General features: G+C 41.5%; 2 protein-coding genes across 3 annotated transcripts in view; one reads left to right on the forward strand and one right to left on the reverse strand.

Annotated features, from left to right (window-relative positions):
* The first annotated feature begins 1,321 nt into the window (after nucleotides 1-1,321).
* Nucleotides 1,322-12,980, forward strand: TRIM59 (tripartite motif containing 59). Of its 2 annotated transcripts, none has more exons than XM_030455942.1 (2): nucleotides 1,322-1,576; nucleotides 9,873-12,980. In XM_030455942.1, the coding sequence occupies exons 1-2, from the start codon at nucleotides 1,493-1,495 to the stop codon at nucleotides 11,118-11,120; spliced, it is 1,332 nt and encodes a 443-aa protein (XP_030311802.1). In that variant the 5' UTR covers nucleotides 1,322-1,492; the 3' UTR covers nucleotides 11,121-12,980. The 2 variants fall into 2 exon arrangements, with proteins under 2 accessions (XP_030311802.1, XP_030311803.1); XM_030455943.1 differs by lacking the exon at nucleotides 1,322-1,576 and adding an exon at nucleotides 4,043-4,202.
* Nucleotides 12,981-14,730: 1,750 nt separating this feature from the next.
* SMC4 (structural maintenance of chromosomes 4) overlaps nucleotides 14,731-18,591 on the reverse strand; it is a 29,625-nt gene continuing 25,764 nt past the window's right edge. Inside the window, exons 19-23 of the mRNA XM_008500262.2 lie at nucleotides 18,398-18,571; nucleotides 17,718-17,900; nucleotides 16,775-17,007; nucleotides 15,978-16,161; nucleotides 14,731-14,956 (exon numbers count right to left, since the gene is read on the reverse strand). Coding sequence (XP_008498484.1) covers nucleotides 14,759-14,956; nucleotides 15,978-16,161; nucleotides 16,775-17,007; nucleotides 17,718-17,900; nucleotides 18,398-18,571 — 972 coding nt within the window. The 3' untranslated portion in view covers nucleotides 14,731-14,758. The remainder of the gene's footprint in view (nucleotides 14,957-15,977; nucleotides 16,162-16,774; nucleotides 17,008-17,717; nucleotides 17,901-18,397; nucleotides 18,572-18,591) is intronic.

Genomic DNA, 18,591 nt, shown 5'->3' on the forward strand with positions numbered 1-18,591 from the left:
GTGTTGTATTCCGTGTGTCTTTGTGTATTCAGTGCAGGTTTCCTCAAAAGCTGAAGACAATCAGTTGAAGATAACATTTCTGTTTCACCTGCCAAATGTCAGGGTTGCCTCTGGTACCTTAGGTAGGTGGATGGTAAATCTCTGGTTTGGTGTAAATATTAAGAAATAATAATTACCTTGTTTGCATTCATAATCAGGGGTGTTTCCATGTAAAGTGTAAACTTTGAGGAGGTAGAAGGTTGAAGCTGGAGGTAAATTGAGATGCTGTAAGTTAAATTACACTTCTTACTAACTTGACACTAAATATTTTTGTGTAGAAAATTGCTGTGGTGTTAGAGCCCCTCTCATGAGGGGAAGAGATCAGCTGTTTGTAGAAACTGGTATGTTTCCAAAACAACCCTAAAATCCCCATATTATGGCAGGACAGGCATTTACTGGCAGTCACAGCCTCTTTTTGGCACTTCCCCTGATGTGAGAATTACCTCCACTTCCTGGTGTGGTCAGTGGTGGGGGGTTGTTGGGTTTGGTTTTTTGATATTTAAGTTGAAAATTCTCTTCACCTGCTTCACATTAGATCCTGAGACTCTTCTGTTAGCTTGCCAAAATCAGGAAAGGTTTCTAGAACGTTTCAGCATCCACAGGGCGGCAGTGTTTGGAGTCTTTCAGCAAAACTGAAGCCAGTTTGTCCAATGCCTCTTTTCCCCAAAAGCTGCAGTTTGAGGTAATGTGATTTATGACACTGTTGGGTAAAAAAGGGAATTGTTTGGGAGGTTGAGGAGACAAACAAGGAATAATTTAGGAATAACTTCAGGAATACTGATCAGCTTAAAACTTCAGAAGCTAAGAGTTACTGACAGGTACAGCCTTCATTCAGTGCAAGTCCCAGACCAACTTTCTGCCAGGGTGTAAAGATGAATAAATTTTAGCTCTGCCTTTATTGAGCAGTGGAATTAAGGCATCAAAAGAAGCAGCTCTGATGTTTGTCTTTTAACATGAAAGCTGGGAGATGGAGTGTTCTTCTGAAGCTGTTTGCTCTAGTGGAACACTGGTAATTAGATTGTAACCATTAGGTGGTAACTCTTTGGGTACTGTTCTTTGATTCTATAAAAATAATCAAAGAGGTGAGGCTCTATGTTAGTCTGATCTGTCAGGATTTTGAAGTAGATGAGCTTTCCAGCTGAACTTGGGGAAGCAGATACCTAGAAAAAGAGTTAAAATATTAAAAGGATGGAAGTTAATTCATAGTACAAGCTACTGTAGGTAAGGTTTTTATCCTGAGGAGCAGTGTTGTTGGCCCAAATTTGAGTTGTAGGATCTCAGGTTTGCTGCCAGAACAACTTGGCATTTAAAAAAAAACAGAAAATATCTGGATGGTGTGTTTTAAGATTCCAAGCACCCTAAAGTGAAATCAGCAATCAGTATGAAATCAGTAAACCAGTTTTCAAGTAAAATAAAAATTCTCTTCCCTGCATAACCAGGGCCCTGCTCTGACATGGTTTCAAAAGCTGAAGGAAATCAGTGGATGTGCTACAAAGAAAAGTGGGGACTTGCTTTCTGCTTGCAAGTGAAGAAATGGGTATGTATTTGTTATTAATTCATCTTACCCTTCAGTATGTTGCATAACTAAGCAAGTTAGATTTGCTACTTTATAATTAAGAAAGTCTTAATATAAAGACTTAAACTCTGTGCCACTTTTAACTATAAATGTTTCCTCAGCTCTGCATGTCACCAAATTACTGGCAGGAATAGTGGTCACAGGGCTGGAAACAATTACGGAGGTCCTGCATCTGGATCAAATAGACTTCATGAAAGAAAACATAGTAGCAGAAAATGTGTAAAGTTTACAAACTCTCACTAATAGCAAGTTTTAACTACTGCCAGAGTAAAACTCAGAAGGCACACAAAAGTAATTGAAAGAGTTAATGCTGTTTCCATAGGTACTGGAAAGTGACTGGGAACTTAATTGCCACAAAGAAGTTCCCATTTTTTGCTTGGAAATCTCTTGACATGGGGGTCCTGGGTTTATTTTCCTGGTTTGGTGTGCTCCAGAGCAGTTTTCTGAGCTGTCACTGAAACTGTCATATGTGAATACCTTGGATATTGTCCTGGTTTGGGCCAGGATAAAGTTAATTTTCTGTTTTGCAGTTTTGCTTTCAGCAAAGTCTCTTGTGAGCAGCTGTACTTGCTGAAATTTACACCCAGTTTCTCAGCTACTTGCTCAGGACAAAAACATTGTGCTGTTTGGAGCTCAGCTTTCTTACAAATAAAGTCTGGACTTTTCCTCTGCTTGAAGTTCACCTCCAGATGTTCCTCTCTCCACAGCTCAGTTACCCTCACCAAAAGATGGGAATTTAAGGCTCATATTGTAACATCTTCACCCCAACAAAAGGCCAGTTGCACCTTGTAGTACACGCTGTGCTTGTCAGCTAAACTTGTGATGGTTAATTTGTCTCAAGAGTGAGGGGTTTTATTATTCCAAACATATTTATAAATGTTTCTCATATTTGTATAAACTCTTCTAAATACCAGTTTCAAGACAGATGTTTAGGTAGCTTTTGAATGATGTTGTGTTAGGATTTACATTGCAACGAATTTAATTTCTTTTTAAAATCCAATGTAAAATTGACATCTGAGTTTTTTAGTGTCATTTGAATCATAAATGGAGAATAATTTGAATTATGTCAAGTCTTACACAACACTACATACTTTGCTGGTAAGATCTTGATCTACCAGTGTAGTAAAACACTGCCAGTAACTTTGGTCTTAATTCATTTGCTTTCTATAGCAATCTGATTTTTCTCTGCAATGTAAGCTCTATATTCATAATAGCCTAATTTTAACATGCAGTGGTAGCAGTTTTGCTTCACTTAAAATACCCAAACTGTCTTCAACAACCAGAGTTAGGTGGCCAAGCTTAAATGGAAACTGAATGTTACCATATATTTTTACTTTCTTTTATTTCTGTGATGAGTAGTTGGCAGAAGTTTCTGAAGCAGGTGTTAGTAGGTTATTTGTCTCTTGGTTTCCAGGTGATTTTTCTCCCCAGATTGTGAAGAAGAATTGATTGGCTTTGTCAGACATTGGTTACAATAATTGCTCTAACAGACACAGCTGTATCCCAAAGTGGTTTTAATGTCGTTTATACCTCTCATATCATCCCAAGGTGGTTTTAATGTCGTTTATACCTCTCATACCATCCCAAGGTGGTTTTAATGTCAATAATACCTCTCATATCATCCCAAGGTGGTTTTAATGTCAATAATACCTCTCATATCATCCCAAGGTGGTTTTAATGTCATTAATACCTCTCATATCATCCCAAGGTGGTTTTAATGTCATTAATACCTCTCATACCATCCCAAGGTGGTTTTAATGTCAATAATACCTCTCATATCATCCCAAGGTGGTTTTAATGTCAATAATACCTCTCATATCATCCCAAGGTGGTTTTAATGTCATTAATACCTCTCATGTCATTACTGCCTGCTGGCTACAAAGCAGGAATCCCATGGACAAGCCAAGGGGCAGTGGGCACAAGTTGCTCCTGGGGAGGTTCTGGATGATCACAACTTTGTCCCCATGAAGACAGTCAGACACTGGGATGGTTTCCCAGGGGAAGGGGTGGATTCCCCCACTCTGGAATGTTTGAAGTCTCAGCTGGGGGTGCTGAGACACCTCAAATAAACAATAATATGAGAAGAGTGGGATGAGCTCCCTCCTCTCACACTCAGTGAATTGTTGCTGTCTGTCTGGTGGCAATAATCTGTGACAGACACAGCTGTGTCCTGGGCGGCTTTTAACCCCACCAACACCCCCCTTATGCCTTTATTAGCTGCTGCCGTCTCCACCTTGACGATCACCTCTCCTCACCCTGACAGAAACCCACTCAGGTGCGGGATCCCACCCAACCTTTACCCGGGGGGTTGTGCGGGGGGTGCAGCCGTTAACGGCCGCTGCTGTTTGAACGCCGGCCCCGCCCCTCTGGCCGTTGACTTTCAAACGCCGCAGCCGTTGAGCCGCCCCGCCCATCCTCTGCGCATGCGCGGTGGCCGGCGCTGTGGCGAGCGGCGGGGCCCTGCCCGGCCCTGCCCCGGCTGTTTGAAGGTGGCGGCGGCCTCGCTGTGCCGCTTCTTTGCCGGTTCCTTGCCGCCGTGCAGCCCCGGGCATTGAGGGGAGGGTCCTGGTGGTGGTGGAGCGGTCAGGTAGGTGATGGTGTGGGTGTGTGTGGGGGGTCTGGGTGCGCACCCGCTCCGCTCTCCCTGAGGTGATCTGTGAGGGGACTCGCGCGGCCTCCTGAGGCGAGGCCCCTCTCCCCAGGGAGGGGTGGCCGGGGTGACCGCTGTCCCTGCGTTCTGCTCAGCCTTCTCCAGCTCTCCTCACGGCTGGGAAGTGCTGGGGACCGCCCGGGACTCGGCTGTGTCCTCTGGAAGGGCTCAGGTGTCACAAACCTGACCGCCCCTCTCATCGCGGTTAGGGTTACCTTAGCAAGTTTCTGGTGTAGATCCGCGTAGATCCTCCTTTTTTTTTTTGTTTAATCGCTAGTACAGGTGTTGTTCCCATCGTTACAACGTGCCGAATGGTCTGTGGGAGCTGGCAGAAGGTCTGCAGGGGAAGGGGGACCCTGCAGGGCATGGGGACCCTGCAGGGGAAGGGGGACCCTGCAGGGAAAGGGGGACCCTGCAAGGGAAGGGGGACCCTATAAGTGACAGGTAAAGGCATTCTGTTCCTTCTGGCTCCTCTGCCTGTTGCTAAGAGAGAAATGATGAATGCTCAAACCCAGGAACTTTGACAGAGTTCAAGAGATAAGGGGTGGGGAAGCAAGTCTTGGCGACAGAATCTGGAGCAGGGAAAGGATGGAGTGGTGGACTTCAGATTTTTTTGGCTGTGGTAACTTGTGTCAGCTTGTTACAGTGCCAGGCAAGGAGCCAGTGGAGTGGTTCCAAAGATTGTTTATCAATATGGTGATAGGTGCTTTATATATATAAATATATATATATAAATATATATACAGGAGGGAGCTGTCAGATCAGCTTGACAATTCAACTAGACAAACTTCTCAGCTGTGTTCATCTCCCTTCACACCAGTGAAATAACCACTATGGAATGGTGGTGTAGGAACTGGGGACAGAACATGCTTTTCATCCATTTCAGAGGTCGCTAACAGCAGGACAAGGGGCAATGTTTATAAACTGGAGCATAGGCTGTTCCATGTAAATATCAGGAATAATTTTTTCTCTGTGAGGGTAGCAGAGCCCTGGCACAAGCTGCTCAGGGAGGCTGTGGAGTCTCCTTCTCTGGAGACATTCAGAGCCCACCTGGACATGTTGCTTTGTGATCTCCTGTGGGTGACCCTGCTCTGGTAGGGGGGTTGGACTTGGTGATCTTTTGAGGTCCTTTCCAACCCCTCACTTTCTATGATTCTATGATCCCTGGTTGAGAACTTCTGTGATTCAGGTGTGGGATATTTGTGGCGTGGGGTAAAGCAGCACAGCTGAATCATGCTGGAAGGGAAAAGTTTAAGGTTCTTTTTGGCTTCTGGTGCCTGGCCTCACGTTAGAGCCAAGCAAACCTGACAGCTCTGGAGCAGGCTCCATTCCTCCTCCAGAACAGCTTTCTGTTTTTTTTTAAAAAAAAAAGTTCTGTCACCCTTTACCACGAAGGTGACTGACAAATGGAAAACATTGCCCATAATGTCATTTAACCTTTTACTTTTGCACAACGTAAACTTGAGCTCCTATGCAGAGCTACAGAAAGACATCACGGACTGTTATGGGTTGGGAAGGCAGCATTTTTTAAGGTGGATTTAGTGAAGTGCAGTGTGGTATTGAAACTGAAGTGTAACAGTGTGTTCAGGAGGGAGCAAATGTCATTTTCTTTCCAGTCAGTGGTGTGAAGGAAGAGCTGGGAGCCTGGCAGCTCCCTGAAGGAAGCTCAGCCTTAAGGTTTAGGCTGCCAGAACTGTTCCCCAGTGCCAAATTTAGAATCCAGCAGGGTAGGATGGGGTGGATCAGATTGTTCCAGCTGGTTTTTACTGTGAAGCAGTTAGTTACTTCTTTACCCAAACAGCAATTGATGTGCACTGTGTTCCAGATATAATTGTTCCTGAGCAATGCCTCCCATCATTAGCTGGATGAGCAGTGTGCTGAGCACTGGGTGAGCAACACAGTATTACCAAGGAGTGCACTACATTATTTTGTGCTGCTAACTGGAAGCTTGAGCAGAAAAGCTGCAATAACAGGTGTGCTGCATTACACGTTTTCACCTCCTCTGCTGGATCACTAATGAGAAGAGGATAAAATCACAGCCACCTAGGCCTGCAGTTTTTGACACTGTGTTACTGGCACAATTACAATCACTATATATAAAATACCTTCCAGATTGTACTGATTTGTTTGTACTGAGTGACTCTTACTAGAACTATGTGTGCATACACACACATACTTGCTACTGCAGTTGTTTAGAGCATTTAAGGAAAAGTATCTGGTCTGTGCAGGGAAGCATTTACCAGCTTCCTGCTGCCTTTTATTTTTTTTCCTGGTAAACTTTTTTCTTTCTCTTTGGTTAACTCAGTGGTGTTGGCTCTTCTTTTTTTTTTTTTATTTTTTTTTTTTTTGCTGGTGCTGGCTCTCTGATTAATCTACTAATTTATTTCCACCCTTCACGAGTAGCTGATTTCCTCTTCCCTGCTGCCAGTGCAAGGTGAAACTGAATTTTTTGGATATACCTTTTCCTTCCCTTCTACAACTCCTAGAGTATTTGCATAGAACAAATTAAAAACAAAACAAAAAAACACACAAGGTACTTAGAGCAAATACTAACATTAGTATTCCAAATTCTGTTTTAAAATTGGTGAATAATAAAAAACACCAAGTGCTATTTCTTCTGGGGGCTGGGGCAGGGTGCCCCACACACCCTTGGGCTGTTCCCAGAGCTGAAAGCAAAAAAGCTTCTGCCCTGGCACTGCTGGGCCTTACTTTCCAGCCCTGCTGCCACTCTTTAAATTTCTCAGTTGCCTGGGAAGCAGAGCAATACGTTTCAGTGGAAATGGGAATTTCAGTGACTCTGGCCAGCAGCTGTGAGGGTTATGAAACAGCCCTGGAGTGAGCTCAGGCTCCAGGCTGCCTTGTCACTGGTGGCAAGGAGCCTCTTTGCTGGGAGCACACTGCCTGGTGGGGGGGTTACTGCTGCAGAGCTGGAGGTCATTTCTCTTAGTGCCCAGAAAAATTTTGTGAAGTTGTTCCCTTGTTTTTATGGTAGCAAGCAGCCACTCTGCAGTGAAAATAGTGGTTTTGAAGATTAATTTTATTTTCTCCACGTAGTTCAAGTACATCAGACATGAATCTTTTATAAAGAAAATTTCCTTTGTGTTAACAGTTCCTTTGAAGGGAACTACAGCCCTGGATTTACAAAAAAAAGTGATTTTAAACCTTTTTTTAAAAACTATATTAATTCCATCTGCATACAAGAGAAAATAATGACCGTGGGTAGCTACTAAGGTTTCTCTTTTTTTGATCTATGAGTGAAAACTATTTTTTAAAGTGGAAGTGATAGTCCCAGATTCATAAAAGCTTTATATATGTGTGTGTGTGAATATAAAGTAAGCTTTCACATTTCTTTCCTCTGAGAATAATTTAAATCTCGAAAACTAATTTATCTAGAGAGTGGTGTAGATTTGCTGTTCAGCTTCCCTTCATTATCGACACATTTCTATAGTTTCAGTGTCTGAAACATCACTTAAAAATGTGAATTTATAAATATCTAGATGTAAAGAACCTCGTCCTGCCAGAGTGGCTGATTAGAGAAGCTGGAAAATAAAGGTCTGTGGCTTTCCAGTGAAAAGAGAAATAACTCGTGCACTTTAGGAAGAGTGGTGCAGTACAGAAGTAGATTCAGTGTCAAAAGTGTTGTAAGTGTCTCTTGCAGAGTGCAATACTTGACACTCTCTTTAACTAGGAGAATACACCAGTTAGTTACAAATTCTTACACATTCTAATTTTTCTTTAAAAGAAGAATTCTTAAGAATCATGTCTCCTTAGTAGATTTTCTCCTGATTGTTGTTGAGGACTCCTTTTTAAAAAGTAGAGTTCAAATAACTGAACCAACATTTTGTATTAAGTAGCTGAAAGAATGACCTGGAGTGTGTTGGATAGATTTTATTTTTAATTTTTTTAAAAGCTGAATTATGTGTGTTTTCAGTATGAAGTTGATTTAGTAATGTACAGGTACCTCCTGGAATTGATCTGAATGTTTTGGGTGACAGTGGCCATTAGATTTTTTTTTATTATTATTATTATTATTTTTTAATCAGTCTAGTTTTACAAAGCAAAAGAGTCTGATCTGCCTGGCAGAGTTGAAGACTTTCACTTTTGGGTGTAGCAGCCTGTTTCAATAAAGTGAGATAAGCCATGCCTATTTCTGTACAACCAGAAGAGGTTTCTCTGTTCAGAGCTGTTTTAACTCTGAAAGAACTATATTCTGAAGTCTTAACTTCTGCCTTCCATTGCTTTAATTGTGTGCCTTTTGCAGGATCAATGCTGCTTATTTTATTTTTTTCTAATTTCTTTATTTACTAAAAAAAAAAATATTTAATCCTTAGTGAGTTTTGTGATTCTAAATGAGATTTAATGTGGTGTTACTTTGAAAGGAGAGGACAATTAACAATTTAGTTCCTTTTAGGTCGATTTTCTTGAGACCCAATCAAAAATCTCAGTGTCAGTGAGAAAAGGTGATAGATCTCTGCAGTTATATTACTGCTTTAACAAGATGAGAAGGGCACATCTGAACAAAATGGTCTCTTCAGACACTCCTCAGAGCCAGTTTTCTTTCTGGCTTAACCAGCCAAAGGCTCAGCAGCACTTCGGGCAGATGTATGAGCCCAGCTGCATGTTATTGTTTTCAGATTTAGACCCTAAAATCAGAGACTTTGATACCAAATCCTTTGCCAGTTTCTTTTTTGCAGTGTAGCAAAATCTATAGAATTAATTAGAACTGGGGAGAAGAAAATGTGACACAGAGATGCAAAGTTCACCCTAATTCCCCCCCTCTTTTTTTTTTTTTTTTTTTTTTTTTTTAGCAGAAGCAAAACCAGAATAATGATTTATTATGAAAACCAGCATGAGAGTTACTGTTGTTTGTCCTTTACAGTGTGATTTCAGTAAGCTGGCACAGCAAACCAAGACAGCATGACAAAGGATAGAAAACGAAAGTTAGGTTTTTTTAGTAGTTTTGTGCTTAAAGTAACCCAGGAATAACACCACGAGTTTAATTACTCTTAGTGGGGGTGTATTTAAGGGCCACTGAGTTAGACTTTCATTTGTGCCAGAACCTAGAGATGGCTTGTAGTAAATTTGGCTGCTTAATACTCTAATTAATGACTATTTATATCACAAAAGTAAAAAAAAAGTAGTAAAAAGAAAAAAATCAGTCGAGGAAAAAAGTTGTTCTACTTACTGTCCTTACATTGAAAATGTTTCTCATAGTAGGAGAAAGTTTTTGTAGTTCTTAGGTTACTTAGAAACTTCAGTTCTTACTTTTATCATTCTCTTCTACTTTTTCCCACTGCAAAAAAAGCAGATGGTAGCAGATTTCTGCTTTTCCTTATTTTTTAAGCCAGAAGTTGGATGTGGGTAAGCTTTATCTAGTCACTTAAATCAGAAGTGCTGGTCATAATTTGCCAAAATCTTTGAAGCATCACCCTTTATTTTTTTTTTTAATGGCTTTTTCTCCCCCCTTTATCACTAAACTGCCAGTGTGGGTTAGATTACTTACTGCTCATTACATGTCACATCGAGGTGCTCTGGCTGATAAATTTATTTTGAGTTGATTTTAAAAGGATACTAACCCCTCTTTTTCTTTTTGTTTTCCTTGTGTAGGACATGCATCACCTGGAGGAAGAGCTGACATGTTCCATTTGCTACAGCATATTTGAAGATCCCCGTGTCCTGCCTTGTTCCCACACTTTCTGTAGGAATTGCCTGGACGGTGTTCTTGGCGTGTCCATCAACGTCTCCATCTGGAGATCCTTGAGGCTTCCTCTCAAGTGCCCAAACTGCAGGACTCTTGTTGAAATCCCTGCTGCTGGTCCTGAAGCTTTGCCTGTCAACTTTGCCTTGAAAGCCATCATTGAAAAATACCACCAGGAAGATCACTCAGATGTTGCAACCTGCAGTGAACACCACAGGCAACCCCTGAACGTTTACTGTCTGCTGGACAGAAAGTTGGTGTGTGGCCACTGCCTTACCATAGGGAAACACAACGGGCACCCCATAGATGACCTCCAAAGTGCCTACAAAAAAGAAAAGGAGACTTCTGGAAAGCTTCTGGAGCAGCTGACAGATAAACACTGGACGGATGTGTGTTTGCTGATTGAAAAGCTGGAAGAGCAGAAGTCCCAGTGTGAAAGCATTGTGCAGGATGATAGAAAAGTACTAGTGCAGTATTTTTGGAAACTTTTTGATACATTGGAGCACAAAAAACAAGCGCTGCTGACTGCTCTGGATGAAACTAACAGCCACATTTTAGAAGAATATGAGCCTCTCATTGAGAAGTTGAAAAAAATCAGGGAAGAGCAGCTGGAATTAATGTCACTGAATACTTCTGTTCAAAAAGAGGAGTCTCCCCTTGTTTTCCTTGAGAAGGTGAATGATCTGCAGCAACGGATAACGGCTCTGAAACAGAAGCAACTGCCAGAGGTCAAGCCCATGGAGATTTACCCAAGGATTGGGAACCTCTTGAAAGATGTGTGGTCTAAAACTGAAATTGGGCAGATCAACAAGATCCTCACTCCAAAAATAAAACTGATTGCAAAAAGGAAGTTACACAACAAAGGCAGTAGAAAGGAAGAAAGAGAATCTAAAGAACTCCATCAGGCTGTAAATCCTTTAGCAGGCCTGCTTCTTTTTATAATAATAATGGTAACTGTGATTTCATTTCACAAACAGGCAGCATCAGTTGTACTCCAAGCTACTCCTGCTTATATCTCAGAATTCTTGCTCCTTATTTATCAAGATTTTTGCACCCATTTGCAGAATGTAGTGGATGTGGTGTGCCATACAGTTAATTCACTGATGGAGTTTCTAGGGAGAATTGTTTCTCTCTTCCTCTTACAACATTTCAATTAAAAGTTAGTGTAGGAATCCCCAGGGTATTTTAGTTTGAGTTCTACTTAAAAGCCTGGTGAAGTTCTTCTACTTTTCCTTTCAATTTACATATCTTTCCATTTCCTGTATTGTGTTGGTTTTCTCTTAGCTAACTCTCAGTTAACTGAGAAGATTTCCAAGAGAAGAATCTGGTCACATAATCTGGCAGGTAGGTAGGTGTTTGTCAGAAAGTGGAAGATACAATCAGTTTACAAATTATTGCCTGGAGTCCCATTTATAAAAACTCCTCCAGCAATCTAATACATTTTTTCTTTTTGGTAACATAATTTTTAAATTCTTTTTTTTTTTTTTTTTTTTTTTTTTAAACAAAAGCACTACAAAATTAAAGGTTAAAAAACCAAAGTGGCTGCTTCTGGACAGGGCAGTCCCTAGCTCTGGTATACAAAAAACCTCCAATTTTGTGTTTTACTGACCTCTAAGTGAAGTTTAACCCAGACACCAGTGGGCTTTAGAGCTTCTATTCCTGGCCCTGGTTTTCATTTTGTTACAGTTTGATGACATGATTTCATATTTATTTTTTCAAAGTTTAATAACTTTGTGTCTTCAATTCAGATGGTTCTCTGCACTCCACAGAGCAGTGTCTGTAGGAGGTCAGGTGAAATCCTGTGCCAGCTCTGCACGAGTTGGGTGTCAGTCCAGTCTGGCAGGGAGCTCTCACTGCTTACTAAAATAAGCCCTGGACTTTTTGCTAAATCATTTTAATATGTAGTGAAAATCCATACATGTTGGAGTGAGTGGCAGAGCTCCCTCTGAACTTAGTGGTACAGGGATTTCAGATGTTGTCAAGTGTCCTAAAAACAGCTTGACAATGAATGTAAATTTATATTGAGTTTTTCTTACAAAAAGAGGAGATCTTGACCTTGACATAGAGGAGACATGATAGAATTTTAATCTGCACTCCAGTGATCACACAAACACTGTTCAGTTCTTATCACTGAACAATTTAGCTACTCCAGGAGTGCTCAGGAGTGGAATCCCCAGTAAAAGCTGTTGCAGTCCTGTGGTTGTGACCAGGCTGATTGCAGGGAGTGTTGGGACCCCCTGCAAGTGTTGTAGTTCCACACAGTTGAGTTTACAACCCAAAAATGAGTATTCACCATGTCTGCTTGTGTATGACTTGAGAAAAATAACAGCATATCCTGGCCCTTGTGCAAACCAAAACAGCTTTGCAGGCATAAGGGCAAAATCTTTGCTGCTTCAGGGAGAGCTGAGAGGGAGCCCAGTCCTCAGCTGTGATGCTGGGAGATTCCTCAAGCCTGAATAAACTCCTAATAACAATCCTGATGTCCTGATGGTGTTGTAATGTTACACCCCCAAGCTGAGCCAGGCAGCTCCTGTGCACTCCCCCCCTGCAGCAGTGCTCAGGGGGAGTGGGTTTGAAGAATTTCTCTGTGTGTTTTCTGTAATCTGTTAGAATGACAAAGGCAAATCCCCTGAATGCCACTGGTCAGGCTCTGAAATGGTGTTGAGGTGTGTCCTGGGAGTGGATAAATGCTGATGCAGTCATTCCTTGGTATAACTGGGGGTTTGGTTTTCTCTTAAGCCCTGCTAAGAAGACTGTCTCTTGGCACACAAGTCTCTCACAACCCGATGCCAAGTGTTTGTCCACCACCACAAGAGCCTGGGTTTTTTTTGACTTACCTTTTTATTTTCCTGATTTCTAAAAACCTTACCAGTTTATAATGCAGGTTTATTTTTCAAGACTACAGTTTATAAACTGCCTTTATTTATCACCGATTGCAGCCTTTAGTACTTGTACTTGTAAGGCACTGTATATTTTAATACCTTTGAATACAAATAAAATCTATTCTTACAGTAGGATTGGCTGATTTCCTGACTGCACAGAACCTCTCCTGTGATCCTCAAGCCTGCTGACAGGATGGAGAAGTGAGGCTCACTGGAGCAGGACCAGGGCTGGTCAGCAGTGCTCACTCAAGCTGCTTCATTTGCCTCCAAGCACACCAGTTTTTTTCACCATTGAACTTCAGGAAGACTCTCTAAGGTCCTGAGGTGGGTGGATGTGGATTTCAGGCCATTGGCCTCCTTTATCTTTTTAATTTTTTGTTTTCTGAGAGCACCTTAAGGTTCTGAGCAAAGTGATCTGATGGGAGGTTGTCCCTCTGTCTCATTGCATGGGGGTTGGAACATGATGATCTTAAAGCTCCCTTCCAACCCTGAAGTTGTATGATTTTAAGGTCTGTGACTCTAGGTTGGTGCATAGAGGTGTTTGAGCTGGCAGGGTGACTGTGAAGGGGTTTGCTGGGCAGTGGTCCTCGTTTTCCTCTTCGCCCAACACTCCCTGAAGTCACCCAGCTGAGATGCTGCTCCAGCTCTGCTCTGTGCCATCCTCTGTGTTGGATCCAAGTGTTGTGTGACAGAGGTGGAATTTCAAGAAAATGAAATCTTCTTACTGCATTTTATTTGAGGGTTTATTATAGGGTTTTATAAAAACCCTATAAAGGGTTTTTCTCCTGAACCACTTTTTTGAAACCTCAGTGTGTAATTCTCACTGCATGCATGTTTTTGGAGAGGAAGGGTGGTTGAAAAACAGAGATCCAATGGGAGGAGATTGGAGTTTCCAGGTTATCCCAGCATGTTTTATAGCCAGGTATCCAGTGCCCATAGATGGGTTTTGTAGCTTCAGCTTGAGATGTGAGAACCAAAGCTGTGTGGGGCTGAGCAGTGCTTTGCATTCTGGTGTTCTCAGACTGCCCCCATGTAACACTGAGATCTTTCTAACCAGAATTTAGGCAGAATCACTTCAATCCCTGTATGTAAAGTTTCCACTTGTCAGTATTTTAAATAATTCTAAAATGTTTCATGTTAAAGTGAAAGCATCTCTCCAGTCCCCCCTCCCTTCAGCTTTCCAGCCAAGCTCCCTGGTGAGGCTGTGCCCGGGGCTGGATCCATGGCTCAGGATTTAGCTGGATGTGTCACTGCCCACCTTAGGACTATGGCAACAAACACAGGATCAACTCAGCCTGATTTTTGGGGTAAACCCCAAAATTTTTGGTCTTAAGTTGATGGTAGAAGCGAGGGGATGGTATTTAGTGTGTTAATAAAGCCTGAGTGTACAACGTGGCCAGGGCTTGAGAGAGGGAAGAGCTGGCCCTGCAGGAGCTGAGAGGGAAGGAACTGAAGAGGAGCTTCCAAAACGGAACCAATTCATTACAAAATGGCCACAAACATCTCATTCCCAGACTCTGCTGAGTTACACAGCCTCCTAACATACGTGTCAATTATTTTGTATCCTGACTTGACTTGCTGGAACTCATATAATGAAGTGTTACAGGACACTGATGGCACTTAAATGCAATTTGCTGACTTTATTATATACAGTAAAAAAACCAGGCTTTTAAAACTAAAGGCAGAACCCCAGCACTGATACTGAGCTTACCCAGGGAATGTTCAAATGCAGTAACACAATCTGAGAGTTGTTTTTTTTTAAATGCAGTACATATAATTAAGATCTATAGACAGAATTAAAAACAACAAAACAATTGATTGGTTTTATTAAAAGGCTCAAATAATAATAATTATAATCCCAAATACAGAACAAATACAAAATAACAGTAAACAGCAGCATTGAGAATGGAAGCTTATTCCACCCTATTCTGAGTTTCACCACACCCTAGAGTGCCAAGTTCAGCCAGTCCTTTAGCTGCAATAATTTTGGGGTTTGTTGCCACACATTTGGTGACATTGTGAGTCTTAAAAATCCCAATTAATCTGTCTGCAATCTCAAACATGTTGTTTCGTAAGGAGATGATGATGAATTGTGCATTTTTGGTTTGCTCCTGAAACAGAAGTGACAATTATTAGCTCAGAATCCCAACAACACTTGGTCCTTGTATAAGCTTTAAACCCAAAACACCTGGCAGGGTGAGGAACACAGCAGGGCTGGTGGCACTTCAGAGCCCCAGTGCAAAAGAAGAGTGCTAGAAGAGCTAGGAGTTGCATTTAAGAGCTCAATACATTGAGTTTTAAATGTGTTTGGTCTACCCTGAAGTTGAAATCAAACTCTTTGCTCTACCAAATCCCCCCTGGGGTGTTGTGGACCCACACCTGGTGAAAAGAGAGGCATCACTGAAGCAAAGCTTCAAACTGCTTTTGCAGGCAGGTGTCTTCAAAGTGTTAAAAGTACTAAGTAGTTAATCATAATTTTTGTTCCCCAAACTGGTGAGTATACTGCAAATAATTCTGAAAACTTGAACTGCAGCAATGTAAATGTTTGCATAACTTCAATCTGGTGATGACAGAATATTTAAAGGCATGAAGAAAACCACTAATAAAGACAGATCAGAGCAGCCTGTGGGCAACAGCTCATGGTAATGAGATGGAAGTAAGAAACCAAGGAACCATGGCCCCACCAGAGAATAAAACAGTGAGCTTGGACACATAAAAACAAGAGTTAATTAAGTTACTGTATCTCAGGTCAATGCATCTGATTATTCTGGGGAAAGTATCCATGAAGAGGAAGCAGCAGTAGCAGATCCATGGAAAGGTGGCACCTTTGGCAACCCCTTTAGCTTTTGAAACTGTAGGACTAAGATTTGGAGAAAAAACCTTGTCAATTCTATTAGTTGCCTCATTTCAGGAAAGCATCAAACTCAGCAGCTTAGAAAAAAACTGCAGAATGCAGCATTCTAAGCACCTTTCTGGAAATCTGCTTAGTACATACTTTCCACTCAGTTATTTGAAAATACTCTCATTCCAGATTGTTAAATCAGGCCATAATTGCATTAGTACTTAGTCTTTTCTGGATTAAAAGAAAAATATGTTAGAAAAATACTATAGTAGTTACCATGAAATACTTACATAGATGTAGTAGGCTACAATAGACACATTTTTGAAGTCAAGTGCTGCATCAATCTCATCCATAAAATAAAGTGGTGTTGGTTTGTAATGATGAAGAGCAAAAACTAATGCCAGGGAACTAAGTGTCTTCTCTCCTCCTGACAAGTTAAAGATCTTCTTCCAGCTTTTCTTTGGGGGCCGAACACTGAAAGAAATGAGAGTTGGTGTCTTATTTCTGTGGGGGATTAGGGGCAGTATGTCCTGGTGAAAGGCACAAGACAGGAGGGAATTCTTGGAAGACACAAAGCAGCTTGGCTGAGGCCACAGATGAGCTGCTTGATACTCTTAGATCTGCAGAGTGGGGAGGTAGGGAAGGGAATTATTTCTGTTGCCTGAGGAGTAGCTGAGCTCTGCCTGAACTCAAGATACTGTAACACTCAGCTCTTCACACTATATCCTACTCCTCAGTAACTGATACACTCTTAAGAGCATTTCTGACAGAGCAATCTCCAGTTACCAGAGTGATTGACGTGACTCCCTGGGCAGAATGAAATCATTTGGAAGGAAAAAACCCTGAGAAATGAACTTCAGCAAAGTCCAAGCTTTCTTGCTGCTGTTAGTGACTCCATTTCTCCAGGAGAAATGAATCTCTTCGTTACCCAATGCTAAAAACTTGTGGCTTCTGTCAGAATCTTGCCAACACTTGCCAAGGGGAAGGAGTGTCTTGGTTAGCTCCTGATCCATTAAAATGTACTTAAAAAGCAGGCTGGAAAAAAGGACACAACAATTAAGCAATAATACAAAGTATTTTGACAAACCTAAACACGATTCCTTCAGAGAAGGGATCCAGACTGTCCACGAGTTCTAGTTCAGCATCCCCTCCCAAGGTCAGCATCTGGTAGTTTTCCTTCAGTTTATTTGTTATTACATTGAATCCTGCCATAAATTCATTTAGCCTTTGTTTCCTAAGATCTTCAAAAGCTCTTCTGAAGTTGTCTCTCTCAGTGGTAATTTCATCCAGTTCAGTCACACGTTTCAAGTATAGCTCTTCCTGTTGAATAAAAAAAACAACCAAACCCAGTGCAGTTAAATGAGCTGCCTCCTTAATTTAGGTTTTAAACCATTTCCCCTGCTATTTGAAAAATTGTTTTTCCCAAGCTGGCTAAGAGCCTTGAAAGAGAAGAATAAAAGAAAACCATCTTTTTTCTCATCTTTATGCTCTGTGTTGCTGATCTCTCTATACTAGAAAACTTGTATTAAAAAAAAAATTAAAATTGAATTGATTGACTAATCCAATATTACTGAAGGGAATACAATGAGGAGAAAGAAATCCTGGTGTTGTTGTGTATGTCTAGAATAGCTGACTAAATAAAAACAGCTTCACAGCAGAAAGCTGTCCTCACCTGCTATGGATGGTACCAACTATAAAAGGTATAGGGAAGCTCCTAGGCATTAATTACCTTTCCAAGCTAATTAATAGTCAGGAGGCAACAGCCTGGCCTGGAGAGGAGAAAACTCAAGAGTCTGAGTTTCCAAGAGGAGGGAAGTGAAGAACAGGACCATTCCAGGAGCATTGAAGCCATCACCTGAAGGACAACAAGCAGGTGGCCTCCCTCCTTCAGAGGCACAACATGGACCCTACAGACCCAAGCCCTGAAGCCAGATGTGCCCAGAGGCTGAGGGGAAGGGGTGTTCCCTGTCCCTGCCCCCACAGGAGCAGCCACACAAACCCCTGGCACCCCCAAGGCTGCTGACACTGACCTTCTTCTTGTATTCTGCAATGGAGCCCAGGTTGGGTTTCATCTCGTGACACTGGGCTTCCAGGAGAGCAATCTGGTTAGTGATAACATTGGGATCCTTGATGGCTTCAAGCTCTTCCTCACTCAGTACTGGAAATTCTTCAGCTGGTTTATCATCTATGGGGTGCAGGGTGATTTTTGATACCTGGAATGCAAAACCACTTGTTAGAAATCCTTAAAGATCACCTTAGTTACCACATGGAGATGTTTCTAAAACATCTTTTCTGTATTGGTACACACTGAAGCTTTCATCTCAAGGATTCTGCACAGAACTCCCTTTAAAAATAAGATGTGAAAAAGACAACAAATATCCTTTTACCTTTTCACCTGCTATTCTGTTCCTGAAAATTACATACATAGAAAGGCACTTTGAGGTACCAAAGGGACTACAGAGTTCTGGGTGAAGTGCTTTCCAGGAGATCTTCCTTGAAAAGGTAGAAGCTAAATAATTTAATTCATTACTCATCCATAACCTTGTGTGTACACAGAAAGTTAAGACTCTGAAAGGCCATTTTTTGGTCATTTTTTTACAGCACAAACACAAATATGAATTTCCTCCCAGACTTCCCTGTTTCCTAACTCCATGTCAGCATATTTTGAGATCTCACAGTTCAACTTTTAGGAACCAAACTCCTTCCCTACCTCTTTCTGCCAGTATTTAATCTTTGACTGGTGTGCAGAGATGTGACTATCAATTTGTTCAATTTTCAGCTTAATATTAAGAGCTTCCTTTTGAAGTGCATGTTCATCATCCTGAATAGTTTGAATCTCTTGGAGTAAACCACGATGCTCCTCCTGAACTTCTGGCAACGTTTCCTAAAGAGAAATGACCAAAA

Source organism: Calypte anna, chromosome 9 (genome assembly GCF_003957555.1).
Source record: "Calypte anna isolate BGI_N300 chromosome 9, bCalAnn1_v1.p, whole genome shotgun sequence".
Taxonomy (NCBI): Eukaryota; Metazoa; Chordata; class Aves; order Apodiformes; family Trochilidae; genus Calypte; species Calypte anna.

What these genes read in the sequence shown, in the direction of transcription:
- TRIM59 (XM_030455942.1), top strand. Translation starts at nt 1,493, where the DNA reads ATGGTTTCAAAAGCTGAAGGAAATCAGTGGATGTGCTACAAAGAAAAG. An exon ending in GCTTGCAAGTGAAGAAATGG is followed by an intron (nt 1,577 to 9,872) that starts GTATGTATTTGT and finishes TTCCTTGTGTAG; the next exon opens with GACATGCATCACCTGGAGGA.